The 24,595-nt window shown below is 43.5% G+C and overlaps 1 protein-coding gene across 4 annotated transcripts; it reads left to right on the top strand.

Annotated features, from left to right (window-relative positions):
* The first annotated feature begins 210 nt into the window (after positions 1-210).
* On the top strand, positions 211-24,091 carry LOC121005399 (zinc finger protein OZF-like). 4 transcript variants are annotated; one of them, XM_040438138.1, is made up of 8 exons: positions 211-278; positions 417-505; positions 2,841-2,946; positions 3,039-3,230; positions 3,318-3,441; positions 3,546-3,640; positions 17,373-17,484; positions 21,936-24,091. In XM_040438138.1, exons 4-8 carry the CDS (start codon positions 3,048-3,050, stop codon positions 22,973-22,975), a joined length of 1,554 nt encoding a protein of 517 aa, XP_040294072.1. In that variant the 5' UTR covers positions 211-278; positions 417-505; positions 2,841-2,946; positions 3,039-3,047; the 3' UTR covers positions 22,976-24,091. The 4 variants fall into 4 exon arrangements, with proteins under 4 accessions (XP_040294072.1, XP_040294069.1, XP_040294070.1 ...); XM_040438135.1 differs by having other exon boundaries at positions 21,933-24,091; XM_040438136.1 differs by having other exon boundaries at positions 3,022-3,230; positions 21,933-24,091.
* The last annotated feature ends 504 nt before the right edge of the window (positions 24,092-24,595 follow it).

The following is a 24,595-nucleotide window of genomic DNA, read 5'->3' as shown; positions in this document are numbered from 1 at the left end:
GTTTCTCGTGCTGGCTGACACAGGATAATTTTTTTATCCTGCATTTTGCTGAATCTAGAGGAGGTGAGTAGCTCCTTTTTTCCTTCCTAGCTCTTTTTGATGGCAGGGGAGAGAGCGGTGCATCACTGTGCTGAGGCACAGCGATGATGTCATCCTCTGTGTCCGGCTCTGCGCTCCTGCATAAGGCTTGTGCGCAGACCGGATTAGTTGATTGAAGAGCAGGTTCAGCGCTGGATCGTTTCCTGCTGAAGACAGCTGCGGAGCCACTGTTCCCCACCGTAAGTTTCTGCCTTTTCAATTAATTGTTTTAGTAAATCTTACATTTTCTTTTAAGTGCAGGTTATGTTTCTTTCTCCAGGTTTCTTCACTGCTACTTACTTGAGTGCGCAGTAACAGTCTTTTCTCTTCTTTTATAGGTACCTTCACGTGATCATCCATTGCTGTCTCCTCCAATCAAGTTTCCCCAGTGGTGTCTTCTGCCAGTACTATCCCCATCTGAATCCAGGTGAGTAATAAAATTAACTGTAATACTTGCGCATGTACATAGTGGGTTCATGACACCATGTCCCCCTATTTGCATCCGCAAATATGGATTAGTCAGACTACAAAAAAATGGCCGCCGCATATCATCTGCCAAACACTACAAGAAAATGTCTGCCATGCAGCTTTTTAAAAATGGTATCATGCGCAGTAGGACACATGTACGTGGTGGCCATTTTGGATTTGGGCACCGGCCAGACCGGGCAGTCCGATGAGAGAGTCAGTCGATAGGTGGCGCAGGTAGTGTAAGGGCGGATGAGTTGGGTAGCGATGTGCAATGACTGGAAGTGACCCTAGAGAAAGAGGATTACTTCCCAATGCGATGTGTGTAGGAGAGACATAAGTGACTGGTTAGTATGCATGACCGCTAGTTCGTCTGTGTATAGAGTGTATGTATTATATATGTAGACAAGGGTTTACCAGGACTCAGAATAATGGCTCCCTCCTTCGTTGTCAATGCGGTTAGAGGTTTTCAGTAATAAATCAGCGCAGCTCCCACTATTTATACAGTGAAAGTGTTAGCTAGCAGTCACGTGACTGATTTTATCAAATGCCTTTAGACCCTGTGGTCATATGATCACAGCATTGGGGATGCTGACCTTCTCTGTTTGTTGCTTTTTGATATGAGGAGAACAGCACAGATTTGTTAGTGACATTATATGACAAAGTCCATTAAAGGGGTTTACTGAGATATTTGCTGTATCTAGGGATGAGCGAATCGACTTCGGATGAAACATCCAAAGTCGATTCGCATAAAACTTTGTTAGAATACTGTACGGAGTGAGTTAGTACGGAGTTATTACTTCGCTCAGTCTCGCGAGACTTCGGGTAATAGCTTCAGAAATTCATTTCTACTGTAAAAAAACTTTTACCGAACTCTGCCTTTTACCGAACTCTGGTTCGGTTCCAAGGTACCACTTGGAATCGAAAGAGAGTTTGGTAAAAAGTTTTTAACCGTAGAAATTTATTTCTGAAGTTATTACCCGAAGTTTTGCGAGATTGCGCAAATAGGAGCCAATACATTCTAATACTGTACGGAGCTCCTGCTCCGTACAGTATTGGAACAAAGTTTTATGCGAATCGACTTCGGATGTTTCATCTGAAGTCGATTCGATTATCCCTAGCTGTATCATTGGATTGGAAGGAAGGGGTTATCCAGAACCTAAAACATGCTTTCATTCGCCTTAGCCCTTTTTCACACGAGCGTTAGGCATTCTCTCAGGGTCTGTTCAGGAAAAACTGATGGTTTTGCACGCTAGTTCAGAAAATTTTGTCTGCGATTGCGTTCAGTTCTTACTGCGCAGGTGCAAACAGTTTTTCATGCATCTCCTAGCAACCATCAGTGAAAAACACATTACACCTGGACTGCATCCACGTTATATCCGGATGCAATCCGTTTTTCACTGAAGCCCTATTCACTTCTATGAAGCCAGAACTGCATGAAAAACGCAGAATAAAGACAATGCTGCGATTTTTCCTGATCGCAGAAATGACGTGTGAAAAACGACCCATTAAAATGAATGGGTCAGGATTCAGTCCGGATGCTATGCATTCACTTCACGCATCGCACCAGGATGGAGAACTCGCTAGTGTGAAAAGCGGCTATGTACACCTTTGGGGGCAATTTTTTTAAATGATTGCATTGTACTTATTTTGGTCTTTAATATGGAGCCCCTTTTTCAGTACATAGCTGAGATGCTGTAGTAGCAGCTTGTGGACTTTCTGTCTTTAACGACAGTTGGGGAGCTCTCTGACATTATAAACACCCATTATAGCTCAGTTCTTATCTTACTGATAAGAATGTGGCTTAAATAAGTGTTTATGACCTCCTTAGTAAATTAGAGATAAGGTTTATTAGTAGGGATGAGCGAACTTGTGTTTTACAATTTCGAGTTTGGGTTTTATTACAATTCTGATATGGATTCCGTTACCACGGGCCATAACGGAATTCTATGATGGAATGCATAACTGAATGTCTTTAAGAGGCATTCCGTCATGATGGAAGTCTATGGGCCGCATAACAGATATATCTGGTTTCTTCTAAAATGATGTATTTGACCTATGAGGCCTCATGATGACAGCACTGGAAAAGCTGATTCAGTCCAGGGGGCATCTGTAGGTGACACAATCTCCTGGAGGCCATCTGTGTCTAATAAGCTATTGCTGGACCAGTCAAAAATTATATTGCAGTATGTTCTGTATGATGCATAGATCTTATGTTGTAGCTGTGACATGTTAGTAAGAAAAATGATACAGTGGATCTTGTTTTTTGATCCTCCCTGCTGACATCTATTCAACAGAACAATGGTTATCTCCTTGAGTCACCAACCAGCGATGGATAGGAGTAAGATGACTGAAACGTTGTTAAACCTCACCTTGGAGATCATCTACTAGCTGACTGGAGAGGTGAGGGATTCTGGTAGTTATGTCGCATGAGTGGAGAGGTGAGGGATTCTGGGAAACTATCATGATATTTTTCAGGGTTTCTTAATACATAGGACTACACCATGGAGAAGAAGACATCTGATAAAAAGATGAACCCTAACAGCCATCCCTGTGTGTCAGGAGAATGGAGCAGGCCCCAGTCTCCCATCATGGAGCCTCTACCTCAATCACTGCTACACGAGAGAAACTGTAAGCAGAAGATCCTAGAACTCGCCAACAAGATTATTGAGCTGCTGACTGGAGAGGTGAGCGCTGCTGGAAATGCTGGGAAATTATATAGTAACATAAGGGTCACCGTGTCTGGATGATGACTGTATTGTTTTGTGTGTCAGGTTCTTATAAGGTGTCAGGATGTCACAGTCCATTTCTCCATGGAAGAGTGGGAGTATTTAAAAGGACACAAGGATCTGTACAAGCATGTCATGATGGAGGACTACCAAACCCTTGCATCACCGGGTAAGAGAAGGCTTTCGTTGATGGTAAAGGAGAGAGAGGTTTTACCCCGATCATCTGATCTTCATGTATACACAATGTATTCAGTCACCGTGTGTCTCCTACAGATGAATCGAGTATGAAGCATCCACCAGAAAGATGTCCCAGTCCTCTGTATTTCAAGCACTATCCAGAGGAAAATCCCAGTGTCCCAGAAAATGAGGTAGATAGAGCTGAGGTCCTACCAAATTAATGTGGATTGACTCCATATGATAGTATTGTCTCATTCTGTCAGGTATAATTTGGATTGGTACCATTTTGTTTTATATGGGCAAAAAGTGGGGCAGGGTTCCTTATTAAATGTAGGGCATCGGAAAAACTATAAGCTGTTACCATTTATACTGACTTCACAACTGTAAGATTTTATTTCTAATATATGTATATATATATATATATATATATATATATATTTTATTATAATACAGTGGATATAAAAAGTCTAAACACCCCTGTTAAAATGTCAGGTTTCTGTGATGTAAAAAAAATGAGATAAAGATAAATAATTTCAGAACTTTTTCCACCTTTAATGTGACCTATAAACTGTACAACTCAATTGAAAAACAAACTGAAATCTTTTAGGTAGAGGGAAGAAAAACTAAAAAATTAAAATAATATGGTTGCATAAGTGTGCACACTCTTTAATTAATACTTTGTTGAAGCACCTTTTGATTTTATTACAGCACTTTTTGGGTATGAGTCTATCAGCATGGCACATTTTGACTTGGCAAGATTTGCCCACTCTTCTTTGCAAAAACACTCCAAATCTGTCAGATTGCGAGGGCATCTCCTGTGCACAGCCCTCTTCAGATCACCCCACAGATTTTCAATCGTATTCAGGTCTGGGCTCTGGCTGGGCCATTCCCAAACTTTAATCTTCTTCTGGTGAAGCCATTCCTTTGTTGATTTGGATGTATGCTTTGGGTCGTTGTCATGCTGAAAGATGAAGTTCCTCTTCATGTTCAGCTTTCTAGCAGAAGCCTGAAGGTTTTGTTCCAATATTGACTGGTATTTGGAACTGTTCATAATTCCCTCTAGCTTAACTAAGGCCCCAGTTCCAGCTGAAGAAAAACAGCCCCAAAGCATGATGCTGCCCCCACCATGCTTCACTGTGGGTATGGTGTTTTTTTTGGTGATGTGCAGTGTTGTTTTTGGGCCAAACATATCTTTTGAAATTATGGCCAAAAAGTTCAACCTTGGTTTCATCAGACCAGAACACCTTTTCCCACATGCTTTTGGGAGACTTCAGATGTGTTTTTGCTCGGATGTTCTGGCTTGGATGTTTTTCTTCGTAAGAAAAGGCTTTCGTCTTGCCACTCTACCCCATAGTCTAGACATATGAAGAATACGGGAGATTGTTGTCACATGTACCACACAGCCAGTACTTGCCAGATATTTCTACAGCTCCTTTAATGTTGCTGTAGGCCTCTTGGTAACCTCTCAGACCAGTTTTCTTCTCGTCTTTTCATCAATTTTGGAGGGACGTCCAGTTCTTGGTAATGTCACTGTTGTGCCATATTTTCTCCACTTGATGATAACTGTCTTCACTGTGTTCCATGGTATATCTAATGCCTTGGAAATTCTTTTGTACCCTTCTCCTGACTGATACCTTTTAACAATGAGATCCCTCTGATGCTTCGGAAGCTCTCTGTGGACCATGGCTTTTGATGTGGGATGCGACTAAGAAAATTTCAGGAAAGACCAACTAGAGTAGCTGAACTTTATTTGGGGTTAATCAGAGGCACTTTAAATGATGGCAGGTGTATGCTGACTCCTATTTAACATGATTTTGAATGTGATTGCTTAATTCAGTTATAAGAGGGTGTGCACACTTATGCAACCACATAATTTTTTTGTTTTTGTTTTTTGTTTGTTTTTCAATTGAGTGGTACAGTTTATAGGTCACATTAAAGGTGGAAAAAGTTCTGAAATGATTTATCTTTGTCTAATTTTTTTTAAAGCACAGAAACCTGACATTTTAACAGGGGTGTGTAGACTTTTTATATCCACTGTATATGTGTGACACCTTTTGAAGTATCTCTGTAACATAGTCTTAAAAAAGTTAGGTAAATTTAGGACCCAGGTGCACAGAATTACTGCAAGCGCAGACCCTTTGCAGTAGTCCCTACAGTTGTAGTACATTGCCTCCATGGGGCATCTCATGCTGTCCTGTAAGCACTTGATAATGCCACAGATTGTTTTTTTTATTTTACATGTCATTGGGAGACAAAGGAGCGAGGGGTATAAACAAATATTGGCCTCTGCTATGCCGGCAGTACCCAGCATACTGGCTTTTAGCAACCAGTTTTAGCTTACTGTAGGGTGTGGAAGCTGATCTGGTTTTCCAGTTTTTTCTACCTATAGTATAATTTTACCTTAACTTCAATCTTTCTGTTTCTTGTAGGATTGGGGTAATCAGGGAGGTTTTGGCTTCCATGTTCAAACCACAGTGCATCAAGGGCACAGTGTCAGTCTCCCCTTTTTTGCTGATGGCCAGGCCAAAAAGGGAATTGACCAGTCCTACTGCCCTTTTTTTTCATTCCCAGAGGTGATGATCCACAATTTTGCCCCTGCCCTTCTGCCTACCAGAGTATGGCATGTTGCATCAAAGCTGCCTGGGTAGGCTCCATTGAAAACCATGGTGAGTAAGTATGACTCCCCTAATCTTGGCCTTCTTCTTCCTTGGGTTTAATCACCCTCCCCCTCTCTTTCAGAACTCCCTGCCTATCACCCCTTTCTTTCCCCAGCATAGATCCCAACCTTCAACAGCTTCTCAGCGTGGAGCTCTTTTCTTTTATATGCTGTCAGGCTTTCCTCCTTTTGAACTGTCGAGAAAGGATTTCAATTTCACTCCAGCTTTGCAGCAGAAACTCCTCTGCTTTTCCTTTTTGCCTGTTGAAACAACAAAGCAGGCCCCCTTCCCTCATTTTTCTTCCTTCATGGCACATGATCCTCTTTTTCTCTCTTTCATTTACCATATGGATGTGTTGATGACTGCTCCTCTGCAGTATGCTCTTGCCTGAGCTTTAGTTTTCTCCATGAGAAAAAATGGATGCACATGCTGCTCCAAATTGGGACACGTCTTTTTTTAAATTTCCCTGCACTTACGTAATTTCTGCCTTTTTTGGGACGACCATACAGTATGCTGCTATACTAGAGCTTAGTTTATTTCCACACAGTACTTTCACTCCATAAAACAATTCTACCCCCTCCCACCAAAGTGTGATAAATACTGACTATCCCACTATTTCAGAACTCAGAGATGTGGAATCCCACCATTTAGTACTTCTTCCTCACATACTAATTTTGTCTAATCCATTTGCATATGCAAACTTACCAGAAGCGTAGCTAGAACTGATTGGGCCCCACAGCAAATTTTTCCCTTCCCCCACGACAGCACCACAGAGAGAGAGGATCCGCCCCCAGGGACAGGAAACCTGCAGAATAAAAAGGTGGAGCCTCTCTCCAACCTCAGGGGTTTCCTGCCCCTGGAGCGGGAGACCTGCAGTTTTCCTTTCAGGTACCGCTAGCCTAGGAGATCCCAAAAATGTTCTGGAGGGCTATTGGGTAATACCTGCCGGGGTCTATCGCGCCATAGTTTTGGGCTGACCGGTCCTCTGTCCGGTTCTTGCGGCAGATGTGTGGGCCCCTCAGTGGAGTAAGGCCACCGATGTTTAAAGCCCAGATCCATGGGTAAGAGGAAGCAGCCCAGAGGGGTATTGCATTCCACCGCATGCAGCACGGATCCATGGAGGGTCTGCCTCATGGGAACATGTATTCCGGTGCATTCTCCTGCATGCGGCTCAGACAAGGAAGATGGAGCCTAGATCATGCAGCTCCCATGGCTGTGAAAGAAGGTATTCCTTATAATGACTCTACTTAAGTTACACAGAAAATATTTAGGCTTTAGGGCCTGGTTGTCTGCCTCGTGGCTTTAGGGCCTGGTTGTCTGCCTCGTGGCTTTAGGGCCTGGTTGTGTGCCTCGTGGCTTTAGGGCCTGGTTGTCTGCCTCGTGGCTTTAGGGCCTGGTTGTCTGCCTCTTGGCTTTAGGGCCTGGTTGTCTGCCTCGTGGCTTTAGGGCCTGGTTGTCTGCCTCGTGGCTTTAGGGCCTGGTTGTCTGCCTCGTGGCTTTAGGGCCTGGTTGTCTGCCTCGTGGCTTTAGGGCCCGGTTGTCTGACTCGTGGCTTTAGGGCCCGTTTGTCTGCCTCTTGGCTTTAGGGCCTGTTTGTCTGCCTCTTGGCTTCGGGAGAACGTCTCTGTTATGTTGGTTTTTCCGATTACTGATGCCTGTATGGCTAAAGGTCTTTCCATATATGCCTGCTTGGTGGAAGGTCTTGGTTGGCTGCCTTTTGAGGCTGAGTGGGATGAATGCCTGTTGCGTCTATACTTGTTTGACTTGCACCTACAGCATCTGACTGGTGTAGAGTCTATTCCTGGTCGACTGAATGCCTTTGAGCCGGTTCCTGTCTAGCTGGCTGCTTTTGATTCTGTGCCTGTCTGGAGGGCTGCCTTTGAGCCTGTGCCTGTCTGGAGGGCTTCCTTTGAGCCTGTGCCTGTCTGGAGGGCTGCCTTTGAGCCTGTGCCTGTCTGGAGGGCTGCCTTTGAGCCTGTGCCTGTCTGGAGGGCTGCCTTTGAGCCTGTGCCTGTCTGGGGGGGCTGCCTTTGAGCCTGTGCCTGTCTGGGGGCTGCCTTTGAGCCTGTGCCTGTCTAGGGGGCTGCCTTTGAGCCTGTGCCTGTCTGGGGGGCTGCCTTTGAGCCTGTGCCTGTCTGGGGGGCTGCCTTTGAGCCTGTGCCTGTCTGGGGGGCTGCCTTTGAGCCTGTGCCTGTCTGGGGGGTTGCCTTTGAGCCTGTGCCTGTCTGGGGGGCTGCCTTTGAGCCTGTGCCTGTCTGGGGGGCTGCCTTTGAGCCTGTGCCTGTCTGGGGGGTTGCCTTTGAGCCTGTGCCTGTCTGGGGGGCTGCCTTTGAGCCTGTGCCTGTCTGGGGGGCTGCCTTTGAGCCTGTGCCTGTCTGGGGGGTTGCCTTTGAGCCTGTGCCTGTCTGGAGGGCTGCCTTTGAGCCTGTTCCTGTCTGGAGGGCTTCCTTTGAGCCTGTGCGTGTCTGCAGGGCCGCCTTTGGGCCTATGCATCTATGGCTGGATGCCTTTGAGCCTGTGCCCGTCTGGTTGGCTGCCTTTGAACCTGTGCCCATCTGGAGGCCTGCCTTTGGGCCTATGCATCTATGGCTGGATGCCTTTGAGCCTGTGCCCGTCTGGTTGGCTGCCTTTGAACCTGTGCCCATCTGGAGGCCTGCCTTTGGGCCTATGCCTGTCTGTCTGGTTTATTTTAAGCCTGTACCTGTCTGTCTGGTTGCAGGTGAACCTGTGCCTGTCTCGCTGGCTGCCATTGAGTTTGTGCCTATCTAGCTGGCTACTTTTGGGACTGTGCCTGTCTGGCGGGCTGCCTTTGAGCCTGTGCCTGTCTGGCGGGCTGCCTTTGAGCTTGTGCCTGTCTGGCGGGCTGCCTTTGAGCCTATACCTGTTTGGCTGGTTGACTGCCTTTTTTGATTCTTTGACTGTCTGGTGGGCTCATGTACCTAGGGAGCTGTTTGCTTCTGTGTTTATACTTTCTGGGATGACGGCTCTTGCTGTCTCCTTCTGCTGCTGAGTTTATCTAGTGTGTTGATCAGCGGACAGCTCCACATGGCCGATGGCATCTACGGCTGTGTCGGCATGGGGACGGCTACTGGCGGCCGTATCTGCATGGCTGGTGTCTTCTGTTGCCATGTCTTAATAAGTGTACCACTCAGGCAGCAGTGTCTGGATGAATGAACTTGGCTCTGAGTGAGTATCTATGTGTCCAGCGGTGCCTGGGGTGCTGCCAAGTCTTTGTGGCGGTCTATCTTGGTAGCTATGCATACAGGGTGAATTAGTTCTGTGCCTATGTTGGTTGTTAAATTGTAGTTTAATAGTCTACAATAGGCTTAGCACTCCAACAAAGTCCTATAATACTCCTGATGAGGAGTGAGAAAATGGGCTGGACCATATTGCTTGAGTGGCCAACAGTATGTATGGCATATCAACAGAGCCCTATATGGCTCCTGGTGGGGAGTAATAAGATCGACTGGAACATTTAGTCTGGATGGCCTACAGGAGGTATGGCGCACCAGCTAACTCTATAAATACGTGCCGCGGATCTAGAATTCCAAAACTGAAGGGTCCAGTGTGCTCTTTGGACCTCTGGCGGCAGACCCATGAGCTTCCCCGGGGAATGGAGCCCACGGTAGTTTTCCATCATGCATACCAGATTGCGAAGAAGGAGATTTGACGTCTAAAGTTCTTCTGGTAGTTGTAACACAAGGCCTCCAGTGGATCTTGGATCAAAGCATCTGTCTCGCAATATATTCTGCATCAAAGGAATCGGTGTTCAGCAATCATCTTCAGTTGGTCACTCCTTGTCAAGATAAGTACTTCTCTAAGCTGTTTTGTTAAAATCTGTTACGATTATTTTGATAAACACTTGATGAGAAACCCTTTTGAGATTTCTTTTATAAGATTATGCTAGATTTAAGTATAATGTCCGGTATTAAAAATTCCTAGAATGTTATTGATCCGACCCCTTTTTTCTTTAGGTTTGAACCTCTAGTTAGCTTTTAGATTACCTATACTTCCATCTGGGTATCCTTACCTTTCATAACTTTTCAAGCACTTCTGATAAGCCCAGGAATCTAAAGGAATAAGTTGCCACTGTCCGGACTTTTCGGAGATGCCTTACATGTTACCCAGAGGTAACTAAGGATTGGAGAAGTCCTCAGCGCTTTTGTTTTCTTTTTGGCATAAATAAGGGTAAGGCGGCCTCGAAGAGTTCACTAGCCAGATAGCTTAGGTCATTTTTTTTCTCTGGCTTACATCTCTTCTGGAATCACAGCTAAGACAGTAGCCCGTCAGAGGGTCAGTATGCCAAGGCAGTATAAAATCAAGTATGGAGTATTCACAGAGTACCACCCTGATTAAAACGTAGCCTTTATTCAAAGCGCTAAAATTACCCAACACAAAATATGCAAAACAAACAAGAAATATTAAATCAAAAGAAAGGCTGTGTAAACTCAACAGTCATTCGTATTCCACAATACGGAATAAGACAGATTTCTAGGCAGGATGGTGATGGTCTGATGGGGGACCTTTCCCTGATTCTCACCCTATGCTATCGATCCCTGCCTACAGAACAGAATGGCCGCCCCGACCGATGGGGGCGATCCCGTATTCAGGAACTTTCTACAAGCCCTCGGATGGCCCTGAAGACAGATATGCAAGGCACCTAAATAGGATACCCTAAGGTGGGTCTATTAGATGCCCTACTATAAATACGAAAAATAGTAAACGCTGAAAAAACAATAAAAAAAAAAGGCTAAGTACATCAAAATAGATAGATGCTGAGTACATCAGAGTAAAAAAGTGCTGAATACATCAAGTTGAGTCATTGCTCAATACATAAGGATGAATAGATGCTCAGTACAACTTCTGCAATATCGAATTGTATCCTGATTAAACCTTTCAGTTTTCAAAGGTCATCGCAATTTATAGGTCCCTTTATTCCAATGCGTTTCCCCCAGTGTGTAAAGTGGGCTCATCAGAGGACATAGATGCAATATTTAGATAGGCATCAGAGGTATTATTTCACAAATGACCCAACTTGGTGTCCAACACCAGTTGATCATAGGTAAAAGATAGATGTTGATATTCATTCAGCAAAGGCAATAGTGAGAAGGTATGGAAACCTTTTCTACTTGTGCAGTCTACCTCTTAGGAGGGGAGGGCTAATGTTTCTATTGTGCAAACCTGTTAGGCTGCCACGTAGTCTTCTCCTTCTGCCTTTCCATTAGTATTGGCTCCAGCTAAATTCTGCCTCTGTTCTTTAGAAACCAAACCTGCAAAGAAAAAGGAAATTAAATGATTAGAGGGTAAAAACCTAGTTTTTCAAGGAAAAGACCTGAGCCATTTAGTTACTAATAAAACAAAGACGTTCTTTAAATTGTTTGGGATCCACGATGTGACAGAATACTGCAGTGGTTCTCTAAGAATCCATGTGAACACTCTTAGGCCCCTTTCACACGGACGAGAATTCCGTGCGGGGGCAATGCGTGAAGTGAACGCATTGCACCCGCACTGAATCCGGACCTATTCACTTCAATGGGGCTGTGTAGATGAGTGGTGATTTTCACGCACCACTTGTGCGTTGCGTGAAAATTGCTGCAAGCTCTAGATTGTGCATTTTTTATGCAACGCAGGCCCCATAGAAGTGAATGGGGCTGCGTGAAAATCGCAAGCATCCACAAGCAAGTGCGGATGTGGTGCGATTTTCACGCATGGTTGCTAGGAGACGATCGGGATAGGGACCCGATCTTTATTATTTTCCCTTATAACATGGTTATAAGGGAAAATAATAGGATTCTTAATACAGAATGCTTACTAAAATAGTGATGGAGGGGTTAAAAAAAAAAAAAACTCACCTTAATCCACTTGAATGCTCAGCCTGGCATGTCTTCTTTCTCTTTTGATGAAAAGCACCTGTGGTGACGTCACTGCGCATAGACCATGTGATGAGCACAGTGACGTCATCAAAGGTCCTTTAGCCAGGTCCTGAAGAAAGTAGAAAGAAAAGGGAATCCGCTACGCCAGGCATGCTCAACCTGCGGCCCTCCAGTGGTTGCAAAACTACTACTCCCAGCATGCCCGAACAGCCTACAGCTGTCAGCCTACAGCAGGGCATTGTGGGAGTTGTAGTTTTACAACAGCTGTTGGGCCGCAGGTTGAGCATGCCTGCGCTACTCGATCAAGTGGATGGGGTGAGTTAAATTTGTTTATTATTTTTAACCCCTCAATAGAAGGGGATTATTTTCCCTTATAACCATGTTATAAGGGAAAATAATAAAATCTACACAACACTGATCCCAAACCCGAACTTCTGTGAAGAAGCTTCTCACGCTCGTGAAAAACGCATTAAAACGCTTTGCACTCACGCGGAAAAATCGTGCATTTTCCCGGAACGCACCCGCATCTTGTCCGGCCCTCACACGCGACGCCCGTGTGAAAGAGGCCATAAGGTGGTCAGTAATACCGCAGAAATAGGAATTGCTCTGATAAAAAAGTTTAACGAATTGGTCATGGACGAACAACAAAAACAATTCTTGTTGAGGGTAGTCGAGCATCACAGAAAAGTTGTCAGCAAGATAACAAAAGAAGGGATTGCATCGTTCAAAGTTGATTAATATAACACATGTTTTGCCTATTATACTACCTATTAATCTTAGTGTCTAGTTTTAATATTATTTTAAGTTTGTGATTTCTAGTTTTCCCAATAAAAGTAAATAACATTGAAAAATCATATTTTTTGCCTTCTTTTACAAAACTGATCAAAGTGTGCAACTTCTAAATATTATCCAATCTTCTTGGCATATATATCTTTTACATCACTGAGACTCGGGGCGTAAGCAAAGTCTGCAAAAATGTAACATTTTATTTTTTTCCATGACAAAATGAAACACCCTAATGCACTCATACACGCACTCTCCACATACATGGACGCACTCATACATGTGCTCACCATATGCATAGATGCACTCATATACACACTTACCACATACATGGACACACTCTCCACATACATGGACACACTCATACACACACTCAACATACAGTATACATAGATGCACTCATACATGCACTCTCCACATACATGGACGCACTCATACACACACTCTCCACATACATGCGCTCACCATATACATAGAGGCACTCATACACACGCTGTCCACATCCATGGATGCATTCATACACACAGTCACCACATACATGGACGCACACATATACAATACACATATATAGACACCTAGCTTTCCATACTCTAATGCCTCTGCACTTGTGCCATGCAGGATAGCAGGGAAGCTGGATGACATCTCATGATATAATTCACCCAGCTTTCCTACTGTACTGCAGGTCACATGTGCACAGTCTGGGAAAGATAATTATAACCCCAGTTCCCCTGACACTCACATCACTGGTGCAGTTGTGGCAATCCAAATGATGTTCAGCATGCTGGGCATGGACGGTTCAGGCTGCAGGAATCGCGGGTAGGAAAGGGGGCGGGGATATGCTAGCTCCGTCCACATTGGACAGTCCTGATGCTGGTCACTGGCCATCATCAGAACTGAAGAGGGGGAGAGGCTGAGCAATGTCACTGATGTCAGGTCAGTTACAGAGGTGCAAGTGCAGGACTCTGGACCCGGTCCAGGAGAAGTCAGCTGCTCTGACAGGGGCCCGGGGTGACGAGATACAGTGACTGCTCCCGGGCCCCTACTGAGCTCGGGCCCCGAAGCAGCTGCTTCCCCTGCTTCCCTGATAGCTACGCCACTGAAACTTACCTTTGTCGTGGTCAAGCCTTTTTTTCTCCTCCTGCTTCTGGCCATCACTGTACCTGCAGACTACCCAGGTTGTTACAGGGCTCCGCAGGATCTTTCAGTCTATGATGGGACGATTATTGGATTAAGCAATCAAAAGGGAAGTTTCAAATGCTGCAGACCTCACCTTTGCTATCTACCTCTGGGTTCCCTTTGGATTGATCATCTCTTATTTGCCTTATTTTCCTTCCTCCCTAGACAAGCCCCCTTCCTCATGTGAGAGGAATTCAAATTGGGGCCCCAGTGGATAACCTAGTAGATTTGTCTCCGTGCAGCATTCTTTGAGTTGCTCTTCTCAGGCACCAGGTACCATTGTTTCTATGTGCACATTTCTGTGGCTCAAAACTTACAGCATCTACTTTGCTTCCAAGAAGTCTCTGGCTGGTGTTTAGTTTTAGTTTTACTCGTCAGTTTGGAAGGAGAGTGGATGAAAGCCATAGTAAGAGTGCTCTTCTCTTTTAGTCCAGACACCCAGGCAATAGTTGGAATACAGTTAGTTTTCAGGTTAAACCACTCCCTCCTGAAGGTTGTCTCCTTCTCTTCCAACATGTATGGCTGTCTCTGGTGGAGGACATTTGGGTCAGTGACCTTGTTTTAATTGGGAACATAATAGAATTTTATTCTAATCCTAGTTACCAGTTTTTCCAATCCTGTTCTATTTAAATGTGTTTTCCAACCCCATTTTTAATTTTTATTGAGGACCATGTAAATGTTTATTGTAAAGAAAGGAAAAAAACTCACCTATTGAATGCCACTCTGCTACAGCACTGAGGACTACATCCCTGCTCCTTCTGGTCCTTTGCATGATGTGTGATGTCATGTCCATGGGCATGTGCACCCGCACCCATTAATTGGCCCCAGTACTGAGGTGTCCCTAAGCAGCTTTTGATAGCTGAGCCTCTGTGGCCACAAAAAATTTGGGGGTTGGACGACCTCGTTAATCTCTCTCTCTCACTTTTTGTCAAGTTTTTTATACTGATTACTGGTCCAAGGCCTTATTGCACTAGTTCCTCCTGAAGAGTGAGATTCACAGGTTTTTATTCTAAATGTTTAGTTGTTTCAAAAGAGTATGGTGCAGTCTGTTCCATCCTGGACCTGAAGTGACTTGACGGACATGTCTGACTGCATTTTTAGAAGGAGCCCTTCCACTCTGCAATCTTTGCAAGTTTACGTGGTCTGTGGACATTCAGCACGCATACCTGCATATTCCACAATCTTGCCACCTCATTAGCAGTTGCGCTGTTTAGTGTTCCAGTCTGAACACTTCCAATTTGATGCCCTTTCATTCAGTTTCACCTCTGCTTCTTGTGTCTTGAAGTCAGTTCATACCTGAATAACATCATCATCAAGGACCCCTCCAGAAAAAAAATTTTGAGTCATCAGTCTGTAAAAGTTTAGTGTTTTCCCATTGCATCCTCTTTCCTGGGCTTCTATTCAACATGTCAAAAGCATGTGTCCTTCTCCCAAAACACAAGATTGTGGCTCTTCAGGCTGGAGTCTGGGCGCTTTAGAACTGTAACCTTTGTCCTTACTGTTCTGCATGAACATCCCAGGAAGGATGGCAGCTACCATGAATACAGTTCCCTTGGCCCAGATTCTATCCTGGGCAGAACAGTATTTTCTGTGACTGTCTGCCTTCTGGTTTGACAGGGGTGCTGCTGCCAGTGACAGGCCTTAGCTGTGATGTGTCCTCCATGCATCACGTGTCTCAGTGACAGACTGATCCTCCCCATTAACTTCTTGCTCCCCACAGTCCAGTTTGGAGTTGGAGCTAGTCCTTAGTTGTCCAGTAGGCCAGGTTGCTGCCTATCCATGCTTTTTTAGTGCGCTGGCCTCTTAAGTCCCATTTAAAGACCTTCCTCCAAAAGCCTGCACATACAGTTCCTCCAGCCCCCTACCCTCCTATAGTATCAGAGTCTGGGTTCCTCCATAACCCCCACACACACACACACACACACACACACCAGCATAGGGGCCTGTTTTTGGATGCCCTTCAGCATTCCATGAGTTTTATCTCCTTGAAGTTGGCCTTTCTTTTTGTGGTGACCTTAATTTCCAAGTTTCTTGATCGTTTACCAGGCCAGGTACTGGTCCCCCCTACAAGTTGGATGCTTACTGTCTGCCTGTCAGTTCATTCAGGTCATTGGACTCACTCTTTGCTATTCCAGGTACATAACGTAAGGAGTTTTCAGCCTCCAAGGTAACAACATCCCATTTCACCCGTTCATCTATATGCAAGGAATGGCATATTAAAGGAAGGAATCACCCTTTACAGATTATTTCCTGGGCATCATGCCCTAAGTTATCAACTTTACAGATTTGCAAGGACTCTACATGGTTCAAGTGTACGAGAAAAGAGGATTTTTCTCATAGAATCCTTTGGGGGACACCGTTAGCCCCTGTTTTCTTCACAGTTTTAACTTGACTTGTTTTGCCATAGTTCATGTATGTTTCTGGTTATCTGGCTTCTGTTCCTTTGTGCATCTCTGACTGCTGGGGTACATAGCCTGCATGGTAGAAGCCAACTATTTTCATTTGTCTGTCTCTATGTGGGCTATATGCTTCCTTTCTGTGTCCCCAAGAGTCATATGAAATCATCTGCAAATAAATTTGTGAGCACCCTGTACAGTATGGGCCTGTGCTTTAGGGTTTTGGTCCTGAGAAAACCCTTTCAGTAAAAAATATATTTATTGTACTTTTTATATAGTCTCCTTTTAAATCTGTTCATAGGTTTATAATGCTTTATACTTAAAGGGTTTCTGTCATGGGAAAAATCGTTATGTAGCTGACTGACATTAGCGATGTGCTAATATCAGCAGTACATAACAGTATGTTTAAGTCCCTGCCTGCCGCCGTTCTCTTAAAAAACTGACTTTTATAATATGCTAATGAAGCCTCTAGGTGCTATGAAGGCGTTGCTGCAGCACCTAGAGGTCTACTCGCCTTTTGGCATGCCCACATCCACTTGATTGACGTCCTTCTCCGCATCGTCCTCATAATCCCGCACCTGCGCCGTTCCGTTTAGTATTCGGCGCAGTGAGTGAAGGACGCTCGGCTGTTGCCAGCTTCCTCACTGTGCCTGCGCCAATAACGTCACAGGCCTCCCTGGCAGCAGCTGAGTGTCCTTCACTCACTGCGCCTGTGTGGAATACAAAACGGAACAGCGCGGGATTATGAGGACAATGCGGAGAAGAAGGAAGTCAATCAAGTGGACCTGGGCGTGCCAAAAGGCGAGTAGACCGAGCCTCTAGGTGCTGCAGCAACGCCCTCATAGCACCTAGAGGCTTCATTAGCATATTATAAAAGTCTGTTATTTAAGAGAATGGTGGCAGGCAGGGAGTTAACAAACATACTGTTATGTACTGCTGACATTAGCACATTGATAATGTCAGTCAGCTACATAACGATTTTTCCTATGACAGAAACCCTTGTGCTTTATACATTATTTTCCCCACAAATGGAAACAGGGTGAAGATTTGATTGACATTAAAGTTGAAGTTATTACAGGAGACAAAGAGATATATGTGAGCGATGATCACGAGTGTCAGGAGGAGGAGATTCCTGTAGATATAAGCCCTGGTGAGTAATATTGAATAAAAACTAAGAATTTGTTAATACTATTAGGGATGAGCGCTTCGCTAAAAACTTCTTTTTAATGCTGATCTGTCTCCGTACATCATTAAAATGTACTGCCTCCGATAAGACTTTGTTGAATAAGATCGCTACTTTTTTTTTTTAATTCTTTTTATTAAGGAATAATATTTCCATACAAAATGAAACATCAAAATAATCATTTCCATTTTCTTAAACCTTACCCCCCCCAATTCCCTCCCCCCCTTTGCGATGCGTCTCCCATCCCCCCTGACAACAAAAAAAAGCAGAACGGGGATAGTGAAAAGGTTGAGGCAGGAATCATTAAGATTTCCTTTCTCCCCATATCTTAAACCATTTATCATCAACATTTCTTTGTTTATTTAAGATTTTTTCAGAACTTTTAATCTTAGTAACAAAAGTTAACAAAATGTATCTGTACTTGGAGCATTCGATGAAAACCAAGCCTGTGCAATCAAAAGTCTTGCCAAAAACATTATTTTTAGCAAAAGAATCCTTTTGTATTTATGGCATCCAATCTTGGAAAAATCACTCAAAATCCAGGACTGGAATCGCCTCTTTCATTTTTTGAGTAATATAATTGTGTATTACCCTCCAATATTCTTCTAATTCTGTGCAGGTCCAAAACATATGTAAATGATCAGCCTCATGTGTATCACACCGTGGACAATTGGAAGTGTTTCTCAAACCCCATTTATTAAGCCAAAAAGGTGTAATATAAATTCTATCTAAAATATTAAATTGAACCAGTATATGATTAAAATTGAGAAACTAATGCCACATTCCCCAATATATTATCCCAATTATTCAATTGAATCATTGGGCAATCCCTTATCCAAGCTTTTTGCCCAGGGGACTGTAGGTTAATAAATCGTGCTTTAAGTAACATTGAGAAATCTTAACCCTCTGTGCCGGTTTTACTATCAAATCGTGCAAAAATGTGGGAGCATCTATATCAAAAAACGATTTTTCTTTTATACTAGAAAGTGCCGAACGTAACTTAAAGTACCGAAACCAAGCTAAATTAGAAATATTTTCTCTTTGTGCTAACTCCAAAAAGTAAAAAAATATGCCCATGACCAAGCACCTGTGTAAGATAACAAATATTATTCTTTTGCCAATATGGATCCCCAACCAGTTCATCTAGGGCCTGTAAATAATAATTATGCCAGAGGGGCGTACAGCAAAGAGCTCCCTTTATCCCCAACCACTCTCTGATAGTACTCCAGGACTTAATAAGTAGCTTCGCAGCAACCCTATAATCCTGTTGGGGATTAATTAATTGACCAGATTCCAATAAAGTAAAAATATTATTATCTGACAACATCTTCACCAAGGTTCTACAAAGTGGACTTTTCTCCCATTCATGGTACAATCATAACTGTGATGCTATAAAATAGCTTTTGAAATAGGGAAGATTTAATCCTCCCTGTTCCATCGGCTTATAAAAATGCTCCAATTTAAACCTTACTCGCGTTCTCCCCCAAAGCAGATCATTGATAATTCTCTCAATTAGTTTAGAAAACCTATCTTCAATCCACACTGGGGAGTTCCTGAGGATATACAATAATTGGGGCAAAATCACCAGCTTCACCAAGGATATTCTTTCGGCTCTAGATAACGGGAGTTTGAGCCATATCTTTATTTTAGGTCTCAATTTGGTTATCAATGGGATCAAATTCGACTGTAGGAAATCTTGACTGCTAACAGAAATAATGATACCCAAATATTCAAACGAGTCGGAGATCCTCAAATTGCTAAACAGCTCCTCAGTAGAGGGTTGTAATCTATCCAGGGGCATAAGAATAGTTTTAGACCAATTATTATCAAGACCCGAAACCTCACCAAAGGAATTAACAACTCGAATAACCCTCAGAAGTGTGGAATTAGTATGTTGTATATAAAATAAAACATCATCAGCATATAGAGAAATACGATCTTCTGTTCCCAATGTCCCAAAACCTTCAATCATAGGATCCTGCCTGATCCTAACAGCAAGGGGCTCAATATGATTATTAAATAATAATGGGGATAGTGGACATCCTTGACGAGTACCCCTCCCCAAAAAACACACATTGTAAGCATCTTATTAATATTCAGCCTCGCCCTAGAAGATTTATACAAAAGCTTAACCATATTTATAAACTTACTTCCAAATCCCATCTTCTCTAAGACCTTCCAGAGGAATCTCCACTCCACCCTGTCAAAGGCCTTAGAGGCATCCAAAGACAGGATGGAGCGAGAGACCCTCACTTTGCCTAATTGGCGGTGCAGCTCTTCTGGCGCCCAGGGCAAAGGCTTTCCCCCCCCCCCCCCCCCCCACTACGCCACTGCCATAACGGAATTTTTAGATAACCCGAACCCCAACCTTGTACACCGAACTTAAAAACACAAGTTCACTCAAAACTAATAATAATACATAGACATACACTTCAAATTCTGAGGGGAATTCAGTCCCTGCCACTCATTGCCCTATTACAAATAGTAATAAGGCAATGAGGGGCAGGGACTGAACCCCCCTTTAGAATTTCAAGCATATGTTTAAGGGGGGTTTGAAGTCTATGAGAAGCTGCTGTGAGCTTAATAAGCTGTGAACAAGTCTCTCTCTGTGTGTGTGTGTGTGTGTATATATATATATATATATATATTTATATATTTATATATATAGTAAAGAAAATTGGACAGCATTACAAAGCCGAAACGTTGCTGCACTGTACCACATGGGTAAATAAACTTTTCACGTTTTTTATATCTTTGGAGTGCTGTCCAATTTTCTTTACAAATTTTTTGGGTTATTAGCCTATAGCCTGGGACATAGCACCCATCCGTGAACCATACAGTCGGTGCTGCCATTTATTTTTTTATATATATATATATATATATATATATATATAATATATTCACACACACACACCAGCACAACCACTAACTCTGTCTCCCTGCTACACCTACTGTACATCACACACTTTAACCAGCCGTTCAGCACGCTAGTGTTTCCACCTCCCCCTCTGTAGCTCACAGTGTGAGCGACTACATAACTGTCATACAGAATGTGCTGTCTGCTGTTTGTGTCAGCTGTGGGATGCTGGAGTCCCAACAGCTCATGAAGCTTACACACTACCTTGCATGCCAGGGATGTCCAGGTCATTGGTCCGGAGGTCAGGAGGAGGTTGGAGCAGTGAAGCGCTGCTAACCTTGCCAGGCCACTCTCTCACACACTGCTCTGCAGCTGTAACCATAATAGGCAGGTGAAGCAGCAGAGCACAGCAGATAAGAGGATTTGGCAGGTGGCTGCAGGAGCAAGGGAGACGTTAGATTGGAAAGGGGGCGGGCCCTCAAACTCCCGGGCCCCATAGCAACTGCGTGGTCTGCCGCTATGGGCGGTACGCCAGTAAATATCATGATGTCTATCATTCTGTTGCAGATGTGTGTCTTAACCTAGTTTCACATAGAGGGCAGAGCAATCCAGCAGAGTTCTCTGGAACCATCCTTCCTATCCCCTCCGGAGCCCATTGACTATAATAGGAATTGGTGGGGATCCGGCTGCTCCCCAGTATTTATGCTGGATTCCCGCCGGATGCCATTATAGTCTATGGGGTGCGGCTATGCCAGAGCCGAAGACCTCCAACAGGCTTTTCTCTGCTGAATTGTTCTGCTGCCTGTGTGAAAGAAGTTTACATTGCATGGCTCAGTGAATACTATCACTAAGGCTCCATTCACACGTCCGTAGTATGTAAGATCCGCAAAACACGGACACCGGCAATGTGCGTTCCGAATTTTGCGGACCGCACATCGCCGGCACTTATAGAATATGCCTATTCTTGTCCGTAATTGCAGACAAGAATAGGACATGTTCTATTTTTTTCGCGAACGGAAATGCGGACCCGGAAGTGCGGGTCCGCATTTCCGGAGCTAGGCCGCACATCGTGCCGCCCCATAAATATGAATGGGTCCGCAATTCCGTTCCGCAAAATGCGGAACCAAATTGCGGCTGTGTGAATAGGGCCTTACTGACAAATTGTCAGCTGGATCACACTACATCACATCCAAAAACCAAGACAAGTTGACAAATTAGCGCATGGGTTGTCAATCATACATTCTGAGCTGTTTTTAAAACTAGACAAAGATTTTCAAGAACCAAAGAAACAAAAAATCACTCAGTGCATCCTGGTTTTAGCACAGCAGCTCCTGTTCACACTGGACACAGAGACTCTAGTTTTGGGGGTGTTTTGGAGCTGAGATTCCCTTTAAGGAAATGTTTTTTTATACCTTCTCAAAAACGTGAGGTACCGTTATTCTTAGGAAGCGTGTTTATTGTAGAACAATTTATTAGTATGTTTAAGTACATTTTGATCAGTTATTACATATTAATGTTTTAGTAAATGAGAATTTTTATGTATAGTATTTTTCTTCAGCAGTTGGTTGCATCAAGAGCTTGGAAGACAATGTCATTACATCTATAGATTTGGAGGAAACATATGAAGTCACTAGGTATTCACCAGGAGATAAACCCATTCCCCAAACTATACATCCAGAACTTCCCAGTGGAGACCTGTTCACAGCAGAGGAACTTCTTCTGGATCAGTCACAGCTTGATTGCACCCAAAGTACAGGTCAAAGAGATGATAAAATATTTCCATTTAAGGAATTTCGTAATCATTTCATGCATTCAATTGAAGCAGGGTTGAGTCCATATTTGTGTTCACAGTGCGGAAACTGTTTTAGCCAGCAATCCTATGTTACTGAACATCAGAAAATTCACACTGTGAAGAGGCCATATATATGTTCCGAATGTGGAAAGTGTTTCAGATATAAATCAGGTCTTAACGATCATCGCAGAGTTCACACTGGGGAGAAGCCATTTTCATGTTCAGAGTGTGGGAAACGATTTACTCAGAAATCGGCTGTTCTTCATCATCAGAGAATCCACACAGGGGAGAAGCTCTTTTCATGTTCTGAATGTGGAAAAAGTTTTGTCCAAAAATCAGCTCTGTTCAGACATCATACAATTCACACAGGGTTGAAGCCTTTTCCATGTTTGGAATGTGGGAAATGTTTTTCAAAAAAATCAGGGCTTGTTCAGCATCAGAGGAGTCACACAGGGGAGAAGCCATTTTCATGTTCAGAGTGTGGGAGAAGTTTTTCCCAGAAATCAGATCTTGTCAAGCATGTTCGACTTCATACAGGGGAGAGGCCGTATACATGTCCAGAATGTGGGAAAACTTTCAACCAAAGCTCAGATCTTACTCAGCATCTCAGGATTCACACAGGGGAGAAGCCGTTTGTATGCACTCAATGCGGGAAATCTTTTATTCGGAAAACAGTTCTTGATAAACATCTTAAAAGTCACACAGAGGGGGAACAGTTTCCATATTCGAAATGTGGGAAGTTCTTTACCCAGAAATCGGATCTTATTTCCCATGAGAGAAGTCACACAGAGGAGATTCCACATTCATGATCAGAATGGGAAAACATTTTCCAGAGAAATCAGATCAAACTCACCAGTGGAAAACTCTTTGAGGCAAACAGCTGTTTTCCTGTTCAAAATGTGGAAAATGATGCAGAAATCATGACTTTTTACTTCAAAGAATTCACACACGTTAGAAGCCATTCATGATATTAACCGGAGTGCAGTGCAGTCTGCAGGCATGATTGTGTATGCCTAGGATCGACTATTAATGTGTGATAGTGGCAAGACCTACACTGTTCAGTAGTATGAAGAAACCCTTGGTATTCACTAGAGTTCTGCTGCCCCTTCCTTGTTTATTCAGACACTGGCTTATTGTCCATATGTACAGCTGGGCCTTGAACTCCTGATGGACATCAGTGCTACTTCTTAGCCACATTTGTAGTACCCAGCACAGCCACGCATGTGGACACCCCCCTTTACCTGGCAAAACATTGCAGCAGCACTATAGACATTTCCTTCAGCTGATTGGTGGGTTTCTTGTATGGAACAAATTTATTTACTAAAGATTTCTGCAGCAGATCCCATATAGGTGAATATACTCAAAGGCCTCATGCATGCAACTGCGTCTGTTTTGCGGTTTGCAAAATATGGATGCTGTCCATGTGCATGCTGCATTTTGTTACGGACCCATTAACTTCTGTACTTGTCCGCACACTGCGGACCCATCGAAGTCAACAGGTCCACAACAAAACATGGCATGCACACAGACCACATCTGTATTTTGCAGATCCACGGTTTGCGGACCACAAAACGGATACAGTCGTATGCAAGAGGCTAAAGACTGTGGTCTCCAATATTTAGTTTCCCAGTTTTTACAAAATGACAGCTTCCAGTATGGCCTGGCAACCTGTGACAAAGTGTAAAAAATATATAAAAAATGTTAAAAATGTATCCTAAACATATGAAAATGATGCCCCAGTCTTTGGCCCTTCACCCTATCAGCTCTGCCACACAGTGTGCTGTCTGCATCTTTTGCAGCCCCATTGAACTCAATGTGTCCGCATCCAAAGCAGAACTGTTGTGGACAAAAACCACGGTCATGTGCATGAGCCCTTAAAGATAAAAAAAAACTCCTTTAGGAATATTCTCCACCATGGATCTGTGATGCAGTGTTTTTGTGTGAAATTTTGACTTAAAAAAAAAAGAAGTGCTTTGGAAATACAATAAACGGTGTCACTTCAGGCAGTGGAACAGAGCTGTCACCTTCTGTAATTGTGGAGAAGTCTCATGCATTATGCACAACAGTTTGATCAAAACATATCCCAGTGTTGCCGATATAAGGTCTGCGCTGTTGTTGGATGCTTTTCTATAAAATAGTTGTTTTACACCTACATGTTATGTTTTGTGATTGAAGCATGTCACTGTGTATTTCTTGTGTAGTCCAAAAAAAGTTTGGATAAATGCGTAATTTACTTGCAAAGAAGGTGACCGGTAATATATGAACATTAGTAGATTAAAGTATCACTCCCACAAAATTGTTATTCTCTGAACTGTTAGAAAGATACATGATGTAAACTGTAGTGAAGGTAGTCTTCTTGCCAATGACTGTATTCATGAGTTATAACCTCACTTCTGATCCTCAGCTGTGTTATAAGGCCAATACTCTGA

This window comes from Bufo bufo, chromosome 6, assembly GCF_905171765.1.
Source record: "Bufo bufo chromosome 6, aBufBuf1.1, whole genome shotgun sequence".
Lineage (NCBI taxonomy): Eukaryota > Metazoa > Chordata > Amphibia > Anura > Bufonidae > Bufo > Bufo bufo.
Note: the sequence above shows the minus strand (reverse complement) of the source record. Positions and strands in the feature narration are given on the sequence as shown.